Genomic DNA, 21,836 nt, shown 5'->3' with positions numbered 1-21,836 from the left:
CTTTCATTTTGGTGAAGTACAATTTCCAATAGCTTCCTGAGAAATGGTACAGGGGAATAAATTTGGGGGCAACCTAAGTATCTAAAAATGTCTCTATTTTCTACTTTCACACATGATTGATGTTTTGCTTGAGTACAGAACTGAGTTTGAAAATCATGTTCTCCATTGTCTCTGGTTCCTGGGGCTCCTGTTAATAAGATCCAGGTCTGATCCTTTTTTTCCCCCATCTCTGAGAACATTTGGGATTCTTTTTCTTTATCCTAAGGTTGTAAGATTTCACAATGATATGTTTAAATATGCCCCTAATTTCACTCAGTGTATTTGGCACTCGGTGAGCCTGTCAATGTAGAAACTCAAGTCTATCCATTGTAGATAATTAAAGGCACTCATTGACAATTTCTTCCCTGCTCTTTTCTCTGTTCATCATTTCTATTCCAACTTGGTGACGTTTTCTCTGTGTTCCATTCCTCTGCTGCTTTTGCCCTACTTTCTGGGAGATAATTTCAACTACTGAGTTTATTTTCTAGTTCCCTATTTTAAAATTTCCAACAGCATGTTATTTCTATGAGTGCTCTTCATTTCTTTTATTTTTTTATTTTTTTTCCTATTTTTAGAGAGCGAGCATGCAAGAGAGAGCCAGGGAAAGGTGCAGAAGGAGAAAGAGAGGGGATCTTAAGCAGGCTTCACATTCAGCATGGAGTCCGACACAGGGCTCAATCCCACAATTCTGGCATCCAGTCAGATGCTCAACCGACTGAGCCACCCAGGCACCCCTGCTCTTCATTAAATAGCACTCTATTCTGGTTTCTTGATAGAAATATCTTATGTCTCATAAACGTTGACAGGTGCCTTTTTGTCTGGCTGTTTTTAATCTCTCTCCGTGTATGTGTGTTAGAGACTTTCTTCACATGTCTGACAAACTGCTTGTAACTGAGTTAGGAAATCAGCTAAATGATAGGAAATTTTAGTGCTTTCTGGCTGAACATCAATGAGGCTAGACTACTTCCATACACCCTGATATCAATATGTCTGGCTATCCTTCAGTTTGGAAACCCACTTTGTTAATCTGCAGAATGTAAAGCTCAAATCTTCATTGGGAGGGTGAGCAATCCCGTTAGGTGAGTCAGGAAGTAATGTTAGCAGACTTTCAACTATCTTCTTTATTTTAGTCCTTCCTGGCCCCAAATCCTTTACTCCCTCATGCAGAAATAGATAATGCTACCAATTTCTGAGCCTTTTGGGAATTGAGTTTATATACTGGGTTAGCTCTCAGTTTTCCCCATTACTGACTTAGGGATTCAGCTGTCTTAGTTTTAACAACTATTTGTCATACATTCATTTGCTTTCCATGCTCCAAAATTTTGTTGCTCTTGTCTCCTCCCCCTTTCTTTGCCTCCCTGCAGACAAATTAATTCTAAAAAAGATCCAGGTAGAATCATTTTAGTGGCATTTCAGAAGGAAGTAAAAGAAGATGCATATATTTAATCCACTGATTTTATCCAGGAGTTCTCACTCATTTTCCTTACTAGGAGTAAAATGCAAACCAAACCCTACAAGGTATTACTGACCTATTAAACATAGCTCCAGAAAGTAATTCATATCTTCTTTGCAACCCTTTTTTCAACTCAGTCACCTCTCTTGGCTAAATTCCATGTTGGCTTGCTAACATGCATGGAACCTGAAAACAGAAGTGATTCTACGCGGCAGTCCTCAGAAGTAAGATGGCCAGTATTCTCATGGAAAGAGGTAGAGCATTACCTGCAGTTTAATGTTTTTCCCTGCAGCACAACCAAAGTTGATGTGATTTCACCGTCAAGTTCTCCAAGCCTTGGGATATTACCAATATTGGTGCACAAAAGGTAACCACAAAGCACATCCCTGTGTTAAAAAAATACCAATTCTTTACTTCTTTCCCCAAAGAGAGAACAAACCATGTATAGTAAGAACAATAATCTTATCTCACTTTAGCATTTGTTTTTCATCAACCATATTTTATGTGCTCAAATTACAAGCTAAATAAGCCCAAATTAATTTGTCTCCCATTTTAAAAAGTGTCTTTTCTGAAACTCTTATTAGGGCACCAAAATCCTAACTGCGTTCTGGCTTTTCCTTTACAGTCCATTAGTTCAAGTTATTTGTCTAAAGGAAATTATCCATGGAGTAGACTTCTTTTAGATCAGAATCTCTCTCCATAGAACAAACTACTGGATATGCTAAAACATTTTATAATTTTTGGTAAATGAATAAATGACCTTTGGATGAGTATTCTTTTGGAATACAGCTCTTTTTCAACCTGCTTCTCCAAAATTAAAGAATAATTATGGGGGGTGGATGTGTCTATATATAAATATAGACACACACACACTCATGATCCCTTTTTCAATATATTCCACTATTCTCCCAACTACCATATATAATAACTTGTAAAATATTTGCACCGGCATAAAATACTATCAGACATATTTTCTGTATCTTGAACATTGTAATTAGTAAGATACAAAATTTTAAATATATATACTGATAAATATCTTGTCAAGAATGATTAGTAGACTAGCAAAATTACATATGGAAATATTAGGCTTTATCAGATAGGGAAAGAGAAAAATTAGAAATTACATCTATCACCAACATAGAAAAATGTATTAATTTTAATCCTTAAAAGATAATTTTTAAAAGTTATTTCATTTTATTATATCTATCATAAACAAAAATGCTTTCTTAACACAGAAGAGATGGTCAACATTTTTGTAAGTGTTATTTATGTGCATGGAGCTTACAAAGTACTTTAGGATATACAAAGCAAAAAAGACATGGTCAAGGAAATACACTCTGGGTGAGATGAGAATTGCACACATAAACAACAATAAAACAGAGAGGCTGGGACAAGGGCCATAATAATAGAACAAAAGGCTATGGGAACTCAGAGAAGAGGAAAATGACTTTTTGTTAAGTTTATCTCTTTTGAGAGAGTGAAGGAGAGAGAAAGAGAGAGAGAGAGAGTGAGGGACAGAGAGAGTAGGGAAGGGGCAGAGAGAGAAGGAGACGGAGAATTCCAAGCAGGCTCCATGCTGTCAGCACAGAGTCTGACACGGTACTCTAACACACAAACTGTAAGATCATAACCTGAGCCAAAATCAAGAATTGGATGCTTAACCTCAGTCGAAATAAGTCAGGCAGAGAAGGACAGAAACCATATGTTTGCACTCATAGGTCTAACAAGAGAACAGGAGAAACCTAATGGAGGACCAGGGGGAGAGGAAGAGGAAAAGAGAGTTGAAGAGAGAGAGGCAAAAAACTTGAGAGACTATTGAATGCTGAAATGAACTGAGAGTTGGAGGGGAAGAGGGAGGGGGGAAAACAGGTGGTGGTGATGGAGGAGGGCACTTGTGGGGAAGAGCACTGGGTGTTGTATGGAAACCAATTTGACAATAAACTATTTAAAAAAAAAGAATTGGATGCTTAAGTAACTGGACTGAGCCACCCAGGTACCCTAGAAATGATTTATTTCTAGAATAAACCCAGAAATAATTCATAAAGTGCTGAGAGAGGTAGAGGGAGGGCCAGGGAGAAAGGGAGATAAAGAATTCCAAGCAGGCTCTGCACAGTCAGTGCAGAGCCCTATGCACGGTTCCAACTCACATACTGTGAAATCATGACCTGAGCCAAAACCAAGAGTCAGACACTTAACCAACTGAGGCTCCTGGCTTAATACACTGTTAAGAGGCCTTTGTAGTAGTTGAAGAGTTAACATAGGTCTGAGTTGGGGCAATAGGAAAGGAAATGAAAAGATGAATTAAAGACAAATGGTGAGGGAGTAAAAGGGAAGAATGGCCATGATTTGGCATCTGGACAATGTGTCAGAGAGATGGTGGCATCAAGGACCATTGTGAGGATTCTAAACTGAAGGACAGTGAGTTATGATGACCTCTAACAAAAACGGTCGTTTAGAAAAGTCAGAGGCAGTTAATTGAGTATGTATTCTGGTGGCTTTAGGTTTTGTTGCTTTTGAGATGCTAGCAGAAGCCTTCTAGGTGAGAAAGTGCTGAGGCAGCTCCAAGTGTGACCTGGGCCTCTGGGGAGAGGCCAGCATACGTGTTAAGATTTGGAAGCCTTCTGCAAAGTGGGGCTGGATGCGGTGAAAAGATGAAGTGGCCAGACAATAGAATGCTCTGGAGGATGCAGAGAACAGGAAATGAGACAGAGGAAGTAACACTTTGATTAACTAAGGGATAAACTCTGCGCAAACATCATCTCACCGTTTGTTGCACTGTATCCACGTGTCTTTGTCTTTCCCACAGTTACCCTTCTCCGTGCCTTCAATATTCAGTTTCTCATAGCAGTATTTGTCTGATGCCGTCACCTCTGAAGCAGAACAGAGTTTTCTATCAGTGAGGGATAGAACACGTGGGCTGCTCAAATGGTCTGCAGTGAGGGAAAGGCACCATTTAAGGACTCTTCTTCACGACAATGTGGCCAGTTCCAGAAACTGTAACCATGGTTCTCCAGAGCTTTCCTTTACCACAGACACCCATGACTCAGCCACATTCTTCATGACTACTCATACTAGCTAAACTGCCATGGTACTAGGCCAGGGGTGCCCTATCGAGGTCCGTGTCCATTCCATATGGCTGTACAGGTTTTGCTTCAGGACATTCTGCTGAGAGCAGAGTAAGTGGAGCTCAAATCCAGGTTTGCTCCATCCCCCAGGCTGCACACTCTGGGGTGGACGTTGCCTGCCTGCAGCAAAGGCACCTTCTTTCTTGTCCGGAGGCATAACCAACCAGCCAGGTGTCTTTTCAAAGGAGGCGCTCTTCTCTAATTTCCACCAAAGTGCCCCTTCCATGACTTGCAGTGAGATTCCCCCAGTCATAAAGTGGTAGAAAATTTACTTCAAGCCCACAGGTCGTGTGGCCTGATATCATACTGTAAAAACAATAAAGCTACGCTATTTACTTACTTTGCCCCCAGATGTATTTGCATTGTCTATCCCTGGTTTTACATCTTCCTCCAAAGCAAATCCCCTAAAATGGAAAAGCGTACCTATTAATGATGCATAAGTGTCTGTGTATGTTGGATCACTGAAAAAGAAAATACTACTGGGAAAGCTAGTAGATGAGTATTATAAAGCCTTTTATCTTCAGAATGGATTACAAAACAGTTAAACTGATTTTCATATTCTGATTAGATTTCAGTATTTCTTTCAAGCTGGCACACATGAAAGATTTAGGTAAAGATGAAGTAACTTACTTGAATACCATCACATGAATATCCATCCATTTTATGAATATTTGGGGCACACTAGGAAATGAAAACAGAACTGTGAACCAAGTGCACAGCAAAATATCAGGCTGATATCCCTGAAATGTTTTCATTTAAAAAAATAAATAAAAGTCTGATAATATGGGTAGGTGTCTTAAAACATCTAAAAATAAAAACAAAAAAGATCAAGAGACAGCAAAAGGAAACACAACAATTGGTGCACTTTCCCCTAAAAATATGGATCTACCAGAGGCAAAAACAGTTGATTACATAGTAGTAAATAAAAAGAACCCACAGCGGTTGGCTCAGTCAACCCCAACATTTCAGAGCATCTTGCTTTATACAGATTCATCATTCCTCAGAGCAAGAAAAACAAGAGTGCAAAACAAAAGCAAGGAGGAGGCCAACATAAATGGAGCAATAGCTAGTTTCCTCTTTTTTTTACCAGGAGAAGCACCACAGCCCTCACTCTTGAGCAGAAGTTCATGTTGCGCACATTAGAAAAAACTTGCTATTTTATAATCTCAGTTTTCCCTTGTAGCAATTGCAGAAAGTTGTAAAGCATTCTTGTGTGGCTTTATGAACAGTAATATTTAAATTTATTACCCATTTTTTCCTATCTATAATAATTATACACTCACCTGAGAAAAGTTAAGAAATGTAAAAAAAGTAAAAACGCAAAAAAAAGGTCTCTCATGTTCCCACCACCCAAAGACAATTTTTTATTTTATGGTACATTGTTTCTTTACATTTTTTCACAAAACTTTATTTTTTATTCTTTATTTATTTTATTATTTTTTTAATCTATTTTTGAGAGAGACCAAGTGTGAGAGCAGGGGAGGGGCAGAAAGAGAGAAGGAGACAGAAAATTCTAAGCAGGCTCCACAATGTCAGCTCAGAGCTCAACGCCAGGCTCGAAGTCCATATTGTGAGATCATGAGCTGAGCCGAAATCAAGAGTCAGATGAACCACCCAGGTGTCGCCAAAATTTGATTTTTAAACACAGGTAGACAATCAAGTTATAGGTAATAGCTTATATTTGGCTTCTTCCCTTTATTTTTTCATCACATGAATTTCCTCCTGTCATAATAAGGTTTTTTTGTGGGGAGTATCTTTAATAGCTGTAGTACACTGCATTGTGCTAACAAACCACAGTATAAACTGCACTACAATATTCACTTATAATTATCCCCAGTTTATACTGTTACAACCAATTCAACAAGAGCATCTTTATATGCCATCTTCGGATTTGAGATTCTTTTTTTAAAAACTCCTGCTTATTGTATTTCCAAAGAAGTTGCTCTAATATACTCTCCCCCTAAGAACATATAAGGCAATCATTAATTGTATCCTCATCATCACTACATGTTAACTTAGAAAAACAATGCTAATCATATGGTAAGAAAATACTTTTACATGAAAGATCTTTGGTCTCTTAGGATGACTACCTTTAAAATAAAACATTTTTAATGATTAACACAGGTTTACCACTACTAAATCCCTCTTCTGTAGAAGAAAAATATGTAGGCTGTCCTTGTTTTGCATGACTCCAATATACATGAATTTCAGTTCCCACAGTTTTGTAAATGACATCAGTACCCCAATGACACAGTTTCAATGTGAGTTACCACAGCATATTGACTGTAAGTAATTGCATAAAGCACAAACTTTGCTGCCAGCTCATTAGTCCACGATCACTAGGTACATGGCAGGTGCCCATTACGGACAGTGATCCACCCTGTTGGTTCTCACAAAGTCTGCCAGGGACTGGCCACTGCCCGTATGCATTTCGTTCATGCACAGACAACAAAGGGTGTAGCTGTGACACCTCTCTGTCTCTGAGTAATAGCATGTGACATTTTATAAAATTAGATAATCATCAGAGGGAACTGGCCAGCAAAGACGGAAGTGCAGAAAAGCAATGAAAAATAATGACACTAGAAGTGAAATTCAAATCAAATGTAAATTGAGTTACAGCAAAAAAAAAAATCACTGACTAGGAATGCTGATACTTCTGTTTGACAAAAAACCAAAAACAAACAAACAAAAACAAAAAAAAAAACAAAAAATAAATAAAATAAAAAAACAACCTCACTTTCACATCTTAACATCTGCTGGAGATATTTCATGACATTGAAAGTACAAAGGCTAAAATGTCAAAAGCTGATCCAAACTTAGAAGGGAGTCTGACAATTGGACAAGGCACAGAAGAGATGTTTAGTATGGGTCTTAAGGTTTCTGAACAGAAGGCATGCACAGCTCAAACTACTCCTGATAAGGATTTTACAAAAAAAAAAAGTAAATAAAGCTTTTAACTCTCAATGTTTGCTTTAATTTAGCGTGCTAAATAAATGCTGGTTTATTTTTTTATTTTCCCTATTCACTGAAAACCAAGAGTAAGAGAAGTTTTAGTAGGCTAACAACATTTTTTAAAGATCACAGAACAAGTGCCATTTTTCCCACTGACTATTAAGATGACTTTACATGACTTCAGCCTGCATGGTCATTTTTACGGTCCTGCATCACCGTGCCAACTGAAGACTGTCTGTATATACAAGGACCAAGTGAAATCTGTGAACTCTCACCGAAGTTTATCAGGTCCCCCATCTTCTCCACTTACAGCTACCTGACACTAAATTCAAGAGCAGTTATTAATGGGTGGAGTGATGCAGGTCTCAGATCAACAAGAGTCAAGACAGAACAGATCCCTTCTCACAACCCAATGTTCTGTGGGTCTCTTTTTCTTGGCTGGCTCCTGTCTCAACCAGCTGAAGAGAAAATTAGACAAAAAAGCAACTGCCTCTCACTCTCTCCTTAAAACAAAAACAAAATAGTTAAGGCATTTATGCAGTCTTAGGTTAGTTCAACATTGAGATAAAATTATGCTGAATATCTGCTCAAGCTTTGATCATAGAAACTTGAATTCTCAGGAAAGAGAGAATGAGAACTGATGTGGAAAGACATGACATCATGTCCCTTTACATTTTGTCTGGGGGCGAGGGCACTACAGCTACCCCTGCCCTTTCCCCGTCAGGTTTAGAGTAATGATTTTGTAAATTACCTGGCTTGAATTTCCTGAGCATGTTTCACGAATATCGCAATCATTTACTGCTTCTCGGCACACAGTCCCCATAGGCTGAAACTAAAATGAACAAAAATCAATGTGTAAAACTGAAGAAGAAAAAATCTCTCACGGTATCTATCATCTTTAAAAAAGCAAAATGAATATTTGGGGATAAAACTATTTTAAACTGTCTTAAGATGATAGTCTGTAAAAACCACAGTTACCGAATGAAATGTTCATTTAATAAGTTTTCAGAGAGAGTTTCTCTTATATGAAATAATTTGCATACTCATCACACAGAAGTCTTAAAATATCCACTAAAACAGGGTACATCTTGATGGTACCTCTCCCCAAAAGTACAAGTCAGTCCAAGTTCTACTAATTCTTCCTCCCAAAAAGGTTCTGGATTTACACTTTCCTCTTCATTTCTTACTGGCACCTTCATCACATTACTCTTCTTTGCCTTATCTGCCAAAAATCTGAATGTTACATTCCAAGCTGAATTGCAAACGTTGGATTTTCTGGCACAGCTATTTCCTCCCATCTTGTCCTTTATCTCCTGCCTCATTGTTATATAGATCTATGGCTTGGTCTTTTATTCTTGTCTAATGTTTCTATTATTTGTACACCGGTATACGGGAAGAGTTTTTCCTCTTTTGTTTTTTCTCTTTTATCTGTTTTCAACTACCTGAAATACTTTTCATAAGTGTAGGGGTTACAAATAAAATTTTAGGCTCGCTGAATTTATAAATTGCTAGAGTCTTTATCCTAACAAAACAAACAGATACACAAAGTCATCATCCTCCTTCTCTCCTCTTCCACGTCATTCTCTTTTTCTCTCCAAAATACTAACAAATTCTATGCTTTTATGTCTACTTACACAAACACACACTTTATGGGGGCCCCTCCCTACCCCACTAACTTCCATTTTCTCTCCCTTGCTCACAGCCCTCCAGGCACCTGAGTTTGCTATTGTTCCTAGAATATGAACAGCCCACTCCATTCAGAATTTCAACAGGTAGTTTTTAGAAGATCCAAACAAAATTAGTATTCATTCATTTACCAAGTTTTTACTAGGCACTTAAAACGTGCCAGGCACTTTCTAGTCGCTGAGGATTCAGTGGAGAAAAAAACCGTTAAGAATCCTGCTGGCAAGGAACTCACATTTTAGTGGGAGTAAATAGGCCAGGAAAATAAGGAAATAAGCAAGATAATTTAAATTCATATTATCTGGTTCTAGTCCTTCCAATTTTTTTGGGACTGGGGCAAGTAAGCCACAGTTTTAGAACATCTCAGAAATATAAGCAGATTTAAAATGGAGTGTATATGAGAGTGTAAATGTTCTAGAACTGCCAAGAAACTTCTGAAAGAAAGCCCAGTGAAGGACAGTTTGCTCTAAGTGCTGGGATATACAGTAGATAAAGTGACCCAAATTCCTGCCCTCTTGAACTTACTAATGAGTAAAGAAAAATAATAAGTCAATGGGCAATGTTAGATAGAGCAGGGGTTGGCACATTATGGCTTGAGGACAAAAAGTGGCTGGCCATCTGTTTTTATAAAGTTTTAATGGAACACAGCTATGCTGATTTGTTTCTGTATTTTTTTCATAAAAATTTTTTAAAAGTTTATTTATTTATTTTGAGAGAGAAGGAGACAGTGCAAGTGGGGAAAAGGCAGAGAGAGGAAGGGAGAGAATCCTAAGCAGGCTTCTTCCTCCCTGTCAGCACAGAGCCCAACACGGGCTTGAACTCATGAAACTGTGAGATCATGACCTGAGCTGAAACCAAGAGTTGGAAACTTAATTAGGCTGAGCCATCCAGGCACGCTTTGTTTCTGTATTTTCGATGGCTGCTCTCAAAGGCAGAGTTCAGTAACAGAGAGAGAGCTTATAACCCACAAAGCCTAAATTATTTAACACTTGACCCTTTACACAGAATGCCTGCCAACTGTGACTCATAGATACTTTAGCATAAATACATACAGAAAAATAGAGATACACAGGATTTCACTTCCTGTTTTTCTAATCTCCCTCCTCCACTCACAATCCTGCCTCTGGCTCCTCCAGGACGTTAGCATGGGAGTGAGAGCTGGGAATGCAGGACAGAGACAGTGGCAAAAAGCTCTTACATGACTGGTAGAGCTATAGCTCTATCTCACAGCTTACTCTGTGAGATAGTTAATCATGACAGTTAATGGTATATATTGTAATTCTATTATTTAATATTTGTTCCTTGAAATGTTCATATCACAAAGACCTTAATTCTACACTTCTAAATAAAAATGGCATTTTATAAATGGGCAGATTTGAAACGTGGAAGATTTAAAAAAATGACTGGAGACCCATTGTAATGGCAGTAGAGAAGCTGACAGATTATACAGTTGACGCAGCCCAAATTTAAAAAATGTCTGTTTCATGCTTGATTTTATCTTCCTTTTTTAGAAAGTGCTTTCAGAGATCTCTGCCAGTGCCTGGCTTGTCTTAAAAAGCTGCCAGAGACAGTGATAAAGTGGAAACAACACGTATGTGCCAGCAGATCTGGGAAGTAACTTCACATCTATTCTTTAATAGCTCAATGAGCATATGCAGGTTCTATCACTTCCTTGAGACCAGGGTTGCTCAACCGGAAAAATAAGGATAATAACTTTCCCAAAAGTGTGGTTGTAAGCATTAGCTAAGACAGCAGTCTTGGCCAGCAGCAATCCTACCCCTCATGGAACATTTGGCAATGTCTTGAAATATTTTTGGTTGTCACGGTTGGGAGGGGTGGTGTTTGTATCCAATGAGTAGAAGTCAGAGATGTGGCTAAATAACTTACAGTACACAAGACACACCCTCAAAACAAAACAAAAAAATTATCCAGCCAAAAATGTCAATAGTGCCAGGGTTGAGAAACCCAGATAGACAGTGATACCAGATGAAAGTGCTTAGCACAATCTTCCACACTCAGTAGATACTTAATATGATAGGTTTGTAACCCATTCTCCCTTAACCCATTAGACTAAATTTAGACAATCAGCAATTATGTTGTACATATTTTTCATTCAACAAATATTTACTAAGAACCTGTGGCAGTTACTGGGTAGGTCCCAGGCACTGCCTCCATAAAATGTACAGACTAGGCACACATAGGTGGCTCAATCAGTAGAGTGTCTGACTTTTGATTTCAGCTCAGGTCATGATCCCAGAGTCATGGGATTGACCCCCTTATTGGGCTCCACACTGAGCAGGGAGCCTACTTAAGATTCTCTCTATCTCTCTCTTAGCCCCTCTCCTGCTCAGGTTCTCTCTGCTTAAAAAAAAAAACACATACCAAGATGGATAGTAAACCTCAGAGATAATGTAAAATATTGTGCCATATTTTATATGAGAAGAGAAAAAATTAGATTTATTTGAAAAAAATAAGCCTCAAATAATTTTTTGTCCTGATATTAAGGCTTAAATATTTGAAGACAAGAATGGGATGCGTTTGGGAGGATGAAAACAGATAATGTGAATAAAGATGCATTCCAAACTCTCATGTGAAGTGTTACCATGCCTAAAAATACAGCTTCTGCTCTCTCTCAATAGCTAATGCAAGAACCAGACCAAGCAGAGTGGCAAGAAAAAATCTACTGAACAGCCACTTGGCTTTACAAAGAAAGGAACAACATCATTCTAAGGTTAGGAACACCTGGCTTCATCTAACGTGCACGCTTCTCAGGGAGGCAGTAATAGCAAGACAAACTGAGGAGATGAACAAGGTTTAGGATCCAGCTCTCTGACTTACATGGTCCAAGACTGGGCCCACTGGCACTTAGTCACTGAATATATCTTAGACACTTCTATTGTTATTACATTATATTTACCCCTGCCTTAACAATTTAATCAAATGTATCCTCTTTTCTGTCAATTAGTCAGGGCTTAACATATATTTACCTTGCATTTCTTACAACAAAGACCATCGCTGCATTGAGAGTCTTGAGTCAAGGTGCATTTCTTACAACACTCTGCTCCTTCAAGGACACATTCCTAAGAAATATAAACATTTGTAAAACATCAGAAAATCGTGTCATTTTCCTGAAAATTCCAGGATATTTTTGAATAAATGCACATAGAACCCTCCCCCCAATGATAATCTTTCTTCCATATATCCTAGAAAGTTTCCAGACATAATACCAGCTCTGTAGGTCTCAATGTGTAGACCTGGAATGACCCTGAATAACCTAAAAAAATAGTAAGAAATCAAAACACCCAGAGACTTACTGCAGGAGTCCCACAGTCACACTCCTCTCCAGTTTCAATGAAGCCATTACCACACTCAGGAGGATCGAGAAGCTGTGGGATGAAGCCATAAAGGGAAAAATCCAGATCAAAGACTTTATGAGGGACCATAGTGCCACACCTATGCATGTGACACACCTATCAGTCATTTCAAAGTTTATTTTTATTTTCCCAAATGTGAAAGCTTAACTTTAGAATTTTAAAACTGGGAACTTTAGAACGAAAGTGTCTACTTCTGTTTCCATTTCAGATTTAATTATGTTTTCATATGTAATATACATATGAAGTCTAGTAAATTCCACCAAAATAAAGATGATCTGGCCATCGATTGGTTTCAAGCCAGACTGACCCCTGAAATTTCATTTCAAACAGGAAACAGGGTTTTGGGGACAGAAAGTCTGGGTTCAAATCTTGCCTTAGCTACTTATCTTGGGCAAATGGCTTGTCTTCTCTGAGCACAGGGGCCTCAATATTTCAAGCAAGAATAATAATAATATTAGCTGCCCATCTGCATCAAATTGTTGTGAGAACCATATTCAGTTATCTGTGAAAACCTACTAACTATATCTCTTTGTAAAATAGAAAGTTATTTCATAGACAATCGGGAAAACACAAAAATTAATAAACCCATTGATTTATTTAATATAAAATAGAGCTCCTCCTATTAACATAGTTTTGCAGATAACAGAATTAATAATTTGCCCCAGAGATGGAAGCAACTTTTGGCCTATAAAAGAGTATATTTTAAGACCATTTTATTTTTTAACTCTGAATCAATTATGTTATCTTTTGAGCATAACTTTCCTTAAGCTGATAGCTAGAATTAGTAGGTAGCCGCTATGTTCCAGTTATATAATACTCATTCAGAAGGTCATCAAAGTTTATGTGTTATAGAATGGAACACACACCTATCACAGACACACACCCATACATACACTTTCTTAACTAGAGGGGGGAAACACAATTAAAAAAGGCACCAATAACAACAACAAAACCCCCACCTGATTTCAAATATTCTCTCCTCTCCTACAAAATAATCAACACATCTTTAGATTCTATTTTCCATTGAAAGGGATCATAACAAATGAGACAGCTTTGAAAGCCAAAACTTATCGAGATGAAAAACACACTTATTCTTTTACTCTGAGTTCAGAATAGTCAGTTATTTTGGTAAAGAGGCTTGAATTGTTTTTCATTTACAGCAGCAGAGATTTAGTTCAAATATCCCTTCTGAAGTTTTGCAGTCTTAGAATTGCCAAGTTGCTTTTCAAGGCAATATGATACTCTTCCTAAATTTCACTGGAACAGACAGAGAATGAAACCAGGTAAAATGATTATAAAGGCAATGTCACTCATTGCTGTGGTGAAGAGAAGCATGGAATGGCTCGCATAATTAACAAGGGCAAAGCTTTCTACTGCGTGCAGTCTTCCAAATGCATGAGGAAGGCCTACTTTCAAGTCCATAAACAGAAGATGCCCTGAGCGTTGGAAAAGCCTCTGACAAAGTCTAAGTACACTAAGACTCTCCTTTTCTGCTTTAAGCAGCCTTGGTTTTTATACTGAGAAATAATAGTCATTTTAATCATACTGCTCATTCTGAAAGGCAGTGGTGGGGAGTAATGTGGGAAGAAATGCCCCTCTTTCTATCAGTATGAGTTGTGACTACATATCCAGACAAACAAGGGACCAAGAACATGAGAAAAAAGGCAAATGACACCATCTTTGTAAGCTAATCATTTTTCAGAAAGAACAGAGTCTTTCTAACTGCTTTCTATTCCCATCAGAATAGCCCCAAATGCCTAAACTGTAAACTGACTTTAAAATGCAGGTATTTTAGGGGTGCACAGGTGGCTCAATTGGTTAACTTCCAACTTTGGCTCAGGTCATGATCTCGCATTCATGGGCTCAAGCCCCGCATTGGGCTCTATGCTGACAGCTCAGAGGCCTGGAGCCTGCTTCAGATTCTGTGTCTCCCTCTCTCTCTGTTCCTCCCATTTACTTTCGGTCTCTCTGTCTCTGTCTCTCTCTCTCAAAAATGAATAAACATTAATAATAAAATAAAATAAAGTGCAGATATTTTAGAGTGGCTGGGTGGCTCAGTTGGTTAAATGTCCAACTTCAGCTCAGGTCGTGATATCGTGGTTCGTATGTGTTGGGCTCTGCATTGACAGCTTGGAGCCTACTTCAGTTTCTGTGTCTCCCTCCCTCTCTCTCTCTCTCTCTCTCTCTCTCTCTCTCTCTCTCTCTCTGCCCCTCCCTGGCTTGTGTTCTTTCTCTCTCTCTCCAAAAAAAAATAAAGATTTTTTTAAAAATTAAAAATAAATAAAATAAAGATAGCTCACATATCTAGTACATGTACATATAAGCCAAGTTAGAAAGCCTTCTTTTGTAAGACCAAATAGCTAAAAACTTGTGCTTATAACAGATTATAAGATAACTACTTATTACTTTTAAAGATTAATCACTAATGACTCCAATCACACTTATTACCTTAGAAGGTTTGTTAAACAGGCAGGCACCACCTCCACTATTCAGGAAGTCATGATACTCTTCAATATTACATTGGGTAAACTTTTTAGGAAGATAATACCTGTAACACAGAAGGAAAGCAATAACTGATAACTGGGTACAATTTTAGTCTCCTTTTTCTGTATGTTAGTCTTAAACTTGAACAATGTTAAAACTGTAACATTATTCTTAAAAATGAAACAATAAATTTCACTTATGTACAACATTTGTGTTAAATCCATAAGACGTTCATTCTACCAGTACATTTCTAAATTATTCATTTGGTGACTAATTGTGACTATGGGCTATTCATTGCTAGAATACACTTTCAAAGGAAACACACACACACCTGTATTTTCTATCAAAGAGAGTTAGAAATAATTTATTTCATAATGAGTCTTTCTTAAATAATAAAACAGGCTGGATCCTAAACTACAGAATATCTTACAAAATAAGTGATTTGTAATCTATGAAGGTGTCAAAGTCCTGAAAGTCAACTGAGGAGAAAAACTGAGGAGCTGTTCTGTACTGAAGAATGCTAAAAGACATAAAAATTAAACACGATGCTTGATTCTGAACCTTTGTATTTATGAAATAGAGGGCTAATCTTGAATGAGGGCGGGAATGAAATGGTCTTCTTGGTTGCACTGTGGTTCTGTAGGAGGGCAGGTTTGTCTGTGGGGAATGCACACTGAGGAGCCTGGGGGTGAGGCCGCACCAAGTTAGCAACTTTAGATTCAGAGAAGATTCTTTATTATTCTTGCAACTTTTCCTAAGTTTATGTCAAAAAAAAAAAAAAGGTATGCCAAGAACATTAACAAAGAATCAGTAGAAAAGGAAATGTGGCTAGAGAACAATGGCAATGTATATTAAGAACCTTCAAAATGAGATATATCCTTAAATCTTATAATTCTGCTTTAAGAAATTCTTCCTGAGGAAATAACTAGCTACGTGTACACAGATGTTGGAACAGAGGAACTTCCCACTGGAAGGCACACAATGTATTACATAATTTGTAATAGACAATGCTATGAAAATCATCTAAATGTATAGAAATAAGAAACTCTTAATTAAACTGTGATCTATTAATAAAATAGAATACCATGGTGTAGAAAAATACTCAGAAAAATGCTGACTATATAACATGTGAAGTAAAGGATGAATAACAATGACATATGCAAGACCCAAGTTTTATAAAGCAAAAATAAACATGGAAAGAGAAAAAAAAATACTAATTAGCAGTATTTTCAAATTAACCATGGGTATTACCAAATGGGAAAAGAAGCAATATTTTGTATTTTTCAAAAATTGCTTTACATTGAACTTTTATAAAAGTGAAAACATAATTAAGAGAATAGTAAATAGTTTTTATAAAGTCTCTCCCACAAGCCTGCAAGTACGATGCCCACTTGTATCCCTCCTTATTTCTAGCATAATAGTTAATGTTTTGTGAATCAATTAATGGCATTTACAATGATTATTCACCATAATTTTTCAAGTATTTCACACCAATAAAGGTATCTTGGGTTTACATTATCTGAATTATTTTATTTCCTTCACTTCATCTTCCTAATAGGTCATGAACTTAATACTTTATTTGAGAAGTTTTTACACATATTACTTATGTTTTCCTTTCATTGCCTACACTGTAGCCAATGTTTTTATCACCTTCCCCTCTAACCCATCCTACATCTTTGTCTGAATTATGGTATTTAAATAGGATTTCTTTAAGTTCCTTCTTTATTTTACTTGTCAAAACCTGAGATGGCTCCCTACTTGCCAAGAAAAAAGTGACTAATGTTTAGTGTTGAACTCCTAGTGTTGGACTCCAAGTCTAGTTGGAGGCCTCTGGGGCGCCAGCCTGGCCCAGCCTCCTGCCCACAGCCCACCTGAGGGTTTAGTCTACTCTCAGGAGTGACAGGAAACTCACCACCTCACAAGAAATCTTTTTCTATATATGAACAGTAGGAATTTGTGGATTGCTCTTCCCTTCACTGTTCCATGTCTGACTTCCTAGAATGGTCACACACAGTTCTGTGTAGTTATCTGTATCAAATAAAACTAATTCTTCTCCTATGCCACGGCTCTTCAAATACCTGAAAGCCGAAATCTCCCAAGGCTCTTCTCGAAGTTTTTGCAGGGTACTATATCTACTTTGCAGAGCATCTATATCTATCTATTTGCAGGGTAATGTATCTATTATATTCAATGCTTTCTTAAAAGTTTCATTTTTCTATCTTTAAATTCGATGGGTGTTCATTTCAACATGCTTTCCAACATTTAGGAACACAGAAACTTCAGAAAGTAGAAATGAGAGAGAAAGTATCCATCAGAAATACATGTCCATAATTAGTACTTTTAAGCGATGTTTGAAACAGCTCAAGTTATATATAGCGTTGAGCTAGAGAATGTTTTACATAAAAAGCTTTTCACTTGCACACATCTATTTGATGCAAGAGGAGTTCAATGCAAACAGCTATATATATTTCTGAATGTTGCCATTCAATTTTGCTATACATTATGCTTAGTCTAAGTAGATGGTCTATAAAATTTTGTTTTTAGTAATTAAGCAGAATAATCAAATATAAACTTTTAAAAGATAAGAACCTCTAGCTTTAAGTTTAGTAATTGTTGGAAAATTACAGCTATGGATAAGGACTTTTGTCATTTCCTTTTTTTACTAAAAAGAAAGTCCAAAGGCATTTTGAAAAATATCTTAATACATGTTTGTATATATAGTCCCTCAATCATTTATTCTCCTTGTCATATACTCCTTGAGAGTTCAAAATTCAAATACCAATGAATATTTATTGAAAATCAAGTGTGTCCAGAGGTGATGGTGTGAGGTCAAGCAAAAATACCTATTAGTGTAAGATGTCATCCTCAAAAATTTACAACTAATTGGTGAGTATAAGGATATATGAAATTAAATTACAATGTAAGAGTTAAAATTATAATAAATCTTAATTAGCTAAAAATGTGATTAGAGATAAATAAGAATTCCAGATGAAGAAAATATACTGAAGGAATCAAAAGAGGTTAGAAATTACATTAATGGTGAGTAAAGTTTTAAGAAGCTTAAAATCAATGCAGGATTATCATTAGAATATCAAAAAAAAGCTGGGAACCCCCATATAATTATGGTAATAAGTAAACCAATGACCAAGAAAAGCAGTAGTAAATGAGGTTATAAATGAGGAAGAAGATTATGCACATCTAAGTAATGGAGGAAGAAATTCCAATCTTATTCTTCAGACAACAGAGACTCACAAAAGTTCTAAGCAGGAAAATGATACGATTCACGCACATGAAGAGAAATGTGCGCTATATATTTTCAGTAAACTAGGGCTATATATTAGCAGCATGGTAAATCTTACAAACATAAAGATCAAATAAAGCAAGTAACAGAAGACTACATATAAGGTGACTCCTTTCATATAAAATAAAAGTTGCAAAACAATGGTATCTACTACTTCAACACACACACATATAAACAGTGGAAGTATTAAAAGGTGGTTGTGAATGATATGAACAAAATTCAAGACAGTAGTTACTCAAGTTGGATACCAATAAGAGATAACACAAGGAATATTTAACTATGTAGGTGGTGGTTATTGTTTGTTTGTTTGTTTGTTTGTTTAGGCTGGGTAATGGTGTACATGTGTTTACTCTTCTTTTCTTTATACATTTTCAGTAATGATGGAAATGGAGTTCAGGAGGGGAGAAAGGAAGGCTGAAAGTTGCCTGAGTATCTGGAATATTAAAATAATAAGAGCTCAAGATGATAAAAGTTTAAAGTAAGGAGTAGTGATGACCTTGACATGAAAGGAATGGTTGTACAATTTATTTAGAAAAAATAAATAGATGACTGGCACCTGATAGTGAAGGGTTTAAAAATGAAAACGTCTCTCAGGAGAACAAAGTGCACACATCTCTTCCCCACTCCTTGCTCGGTGACATACTATTGGTAGCTTGAAATCAGCCATTGTAGGAGTATTTACACCACAAAAATCTGAGAAAGCTATAAATCTAGGCTCTTTTCTTGTTTCTGATTTTGAGAATCAGCTTACTAGCACATTACTGTTTACAATCCATTTAATTAGAATTGAAGAGACAAAAGAAAATTAGTAAGTAAGCAAGTCATGAAGAACAAACCTGTTTCTCAATTGTTACATTTCTAGCCTAGATTGAAGGCTGAAGTCTTTGGTCTACTATCTTAACTGACATCAATTGTTTTCATAAAAGACTATTTTGTGAAAATATTTTATAATACAGAGCCACTGAGAAAATCTACTTCTGATTTTCTTTTTAATGTCTGTGGTGAGGTTCCACACTCCGAGTATCATATTCCTAAGAAGACAACAGCACAGCAGGAAAGGGAAAGGGAGTTATTTTGCAAGAAAAATGGCTCACCCAGTGTCTCCCATTATGCATCCAGACCACGTGTCCTCACATTTACACTCACCTAAGAGAAAATGAATATACATGCCTTGTTATAAAGTGAAAATAGGTGCGTTAGAGTAGCCTATTTTTAAAAAATGTATCTTCACTTTATTCCATAAATACCTTTTAAAAGGTAATACCTGCTCTCTAATTTTCCTTATATTTGAAGTTTTCTATGCAAATATAACAAGAAAAATCTACTCTGACTATATGGAGACTATATAATTTTTATGACAATAAAATCTTGATGTTTGCTTTAAACTGACTTAACAATCCCAGGAGTGCCTGGGTGGTCCAGTCAGTTAAGGGTCTGACTTTGGCTCAGGTCATGATCTCACAGCTCATTAGTTCAAATACTGCATCAGGCTCTGTGCTGACAGCTCAGAGCCTGGAGCCTGCTTCAGATTCTGTGTCTCCCCCTCTCTCTGCCTGTCCCCTGATCACACTCTCTGTCTCTCTATTTCAAAAACTAAATAAACATTTAGAAAAATGTTTTAATGGCTTAGCAATCTCATACCAATAAAACAGCATCACTATAGGATCTGGTTTCATAAGATCCCTTATGGAAATTCCTGTAATTTCTTGTCCAGTTTTAAACCTCTGTGCCAAAGCTGCTGGCAGAAGGCAGTACAGCATACTAGTTCAGCAGAAAGGCTTAAAATACCTGGGTTCAAAACCTGGGCTTGCAACTTTATGTGTGATCTTGCAGATATTACCCTTTTGACATCCAGTCACCTTATTCTGTAAAATGGGGCTAATAATTGGTATCGTGCAGGACTATCTTGAGGATTAAATGAGTATCTAGATGTAGATAATAGTGTCATTCAATTATCCGTCTTATACAGGGTACTTCATAAATGATAACAGCTATTAATATAAACAATCATGTTTATATTTGTTCTTAATAGAATAAATACGCTTCTAATCAATTCACTCCAAATATATAATGTTTGACCATTCCTGGTAAATTTACTTTACCTACTTGACAAAACATAGTCTTCCTTGATAGTAATCCTAGCATATTTTACTAGATACATATTTTACTAAGCCCTTTATCAGGTCTGATCCTGGCAGACAAATTCTACGTCTATGGCCATACTAAGAGATGTTTTAAATAAACCATAATAGAAGTACGCCTTAAACCTATATGCCTAAGATTCTCTACTAGAACACTTAAAATTACCAAACTGAGCTCAATTTTAGGTGAAATTCAACAATGAACTTATCACCACACAGTTTTAAATGTTTATTATACATAGAAAATTTTCATCTACAATGTAAATAAATATGACCTTGTATTACTTTTGACAAAAATGTTGTATGCCCTGGCTGTTTATCTTATACTATTACCCAAACTCTTTTGATCAGGCAAATGAATTTCAAATCCCATTTACTAAAATATTTATAGATAGTTTATTTTAAATACAACTAAACCACAAGGGTAAACTTACCACTTGCTAACTTTCTTTTGTCTGAGATAATACCAATATTATGAGCTAATGACTGGGCAAGTGTAACTGCCATTAAATCAGTTTTCCCAAACTGAAAAACAAAAACAAAATACGTGTAAATACAAATTATTTTTTATTTAAGATAGGCCATAGAAAGATGTCATAATATAATTGGGAAATGTAAGTTCCAAGCATCTTATTTAGCAGAGGTTAAACCAGTAGCTAATGCTGAACTATTGAACATTTGGGGAAAAAGCTGTAAGAAATAAATCCATGTTTGATACAGTCTTATATGAAAGCCTAGAAGCCAGAGAATCACCAACTTTTGGTTTAGAAATTTAAGTCTAATTCTAAGTCCAAATTTCACCAGTGACACTCTGAAACACTTTATACTTGTATATGCTTAAATCAGTCTTTTAGATAATTATAAAAATAAATGTGTAAATTATTTGGAACTTGTTTATCTTTGTGTGTCCACCATTTGCACTCCTGAAATTTCCCCCAAATTAAACAGAATGTGGCTTCAGAAAACAAATGGCATGAGTAACAGGAAGTGGTAATGATCTGTGGGCAAAAGAAACTTGAGAAGACCAATAAAAAAATTTTTTTCAATATGTCAATTTAGCATTTTTTTTTTGTAGATCACTTCCATCAGACTTAGTGCCCTAAGCGTATACCCAAAGGAAAGTTTTCTTTGGAAAACTTAGTCCATTTTTTTCTCTAAAAATTGGCCAAATATTGAAGAAAGAAGGAAATTTCCAACTGGGTTGTTAGGTAGAAAGCCAATGCTTCAGGGAATTACTCAATTCTCCAGAAAAATCAGCCAAAGTAATAAACAGGATTTTATTTT

At 36.5% G+C, this 21,836-nt stretch overlaps 1 protein-coding gene across 1 annotated transcript in view; it reads right to left on the bottom strand.

Moving 5' to 3' along the window:
* Nucleotides 1-21,836, bottom strand: part of ADAM22 (ADAM metallopeptidase domain 22) — a 228,201-nt gene that overhangs the window by 36,707 nt on the left and 169,658 nt on the right. Inside the window, 10 exon segments of the mRNA XM_029928462.1 lie at nucleotides 1,759-1,878; nucleotides 4,257-4,362; nucleotides 4,958-5,021; nucleotides 5,248-5,298; nucleotides 8,321-8,401; nucleotides 12,240-12,332; nucleotides 12,567-12,638; nucleotides 15,075-15,174; nucleotides 19,506-19,557; nucleotides 20,987-21,077. Of these exon segments, the coding sequence (XP_029784322.1) occupies nucleotides 1,759-1,878; nucleotides 4,257-4,362; nucleotides 4,958-5,021; nucleotides 5,248-5,298; nucleotides 8,321-8,401; nucleotides 12,240-12,332; nucleotides 12,567-12,638; nucleotides 15,075-15,174; nucleotides 19,506-19,557; nucleotides 20,987-21,077 (830 nt within the window).

The sequence above is a fragment of the Suricata suricatta genome, chromosome 2 (genome assembly GCF_006229205.1).
Source record: "Suricata suricatta isolate VVHF042 chromosome 2, meerkat_22Aug2017_6uvM2_HiC, whole genome shotgun sequence".
In the NCBI taxonomy this organism is placed as follows: Eukaryota; Metazoa; Chordata; class Mammalia; order Carnivora; family Herpestidae; genus Suricata; species Suricata suricatta.
Note: the sequence above shows the minus strand (reverse complement) of the source record. Positions and strands in the feature narration are given on the sequence as shown.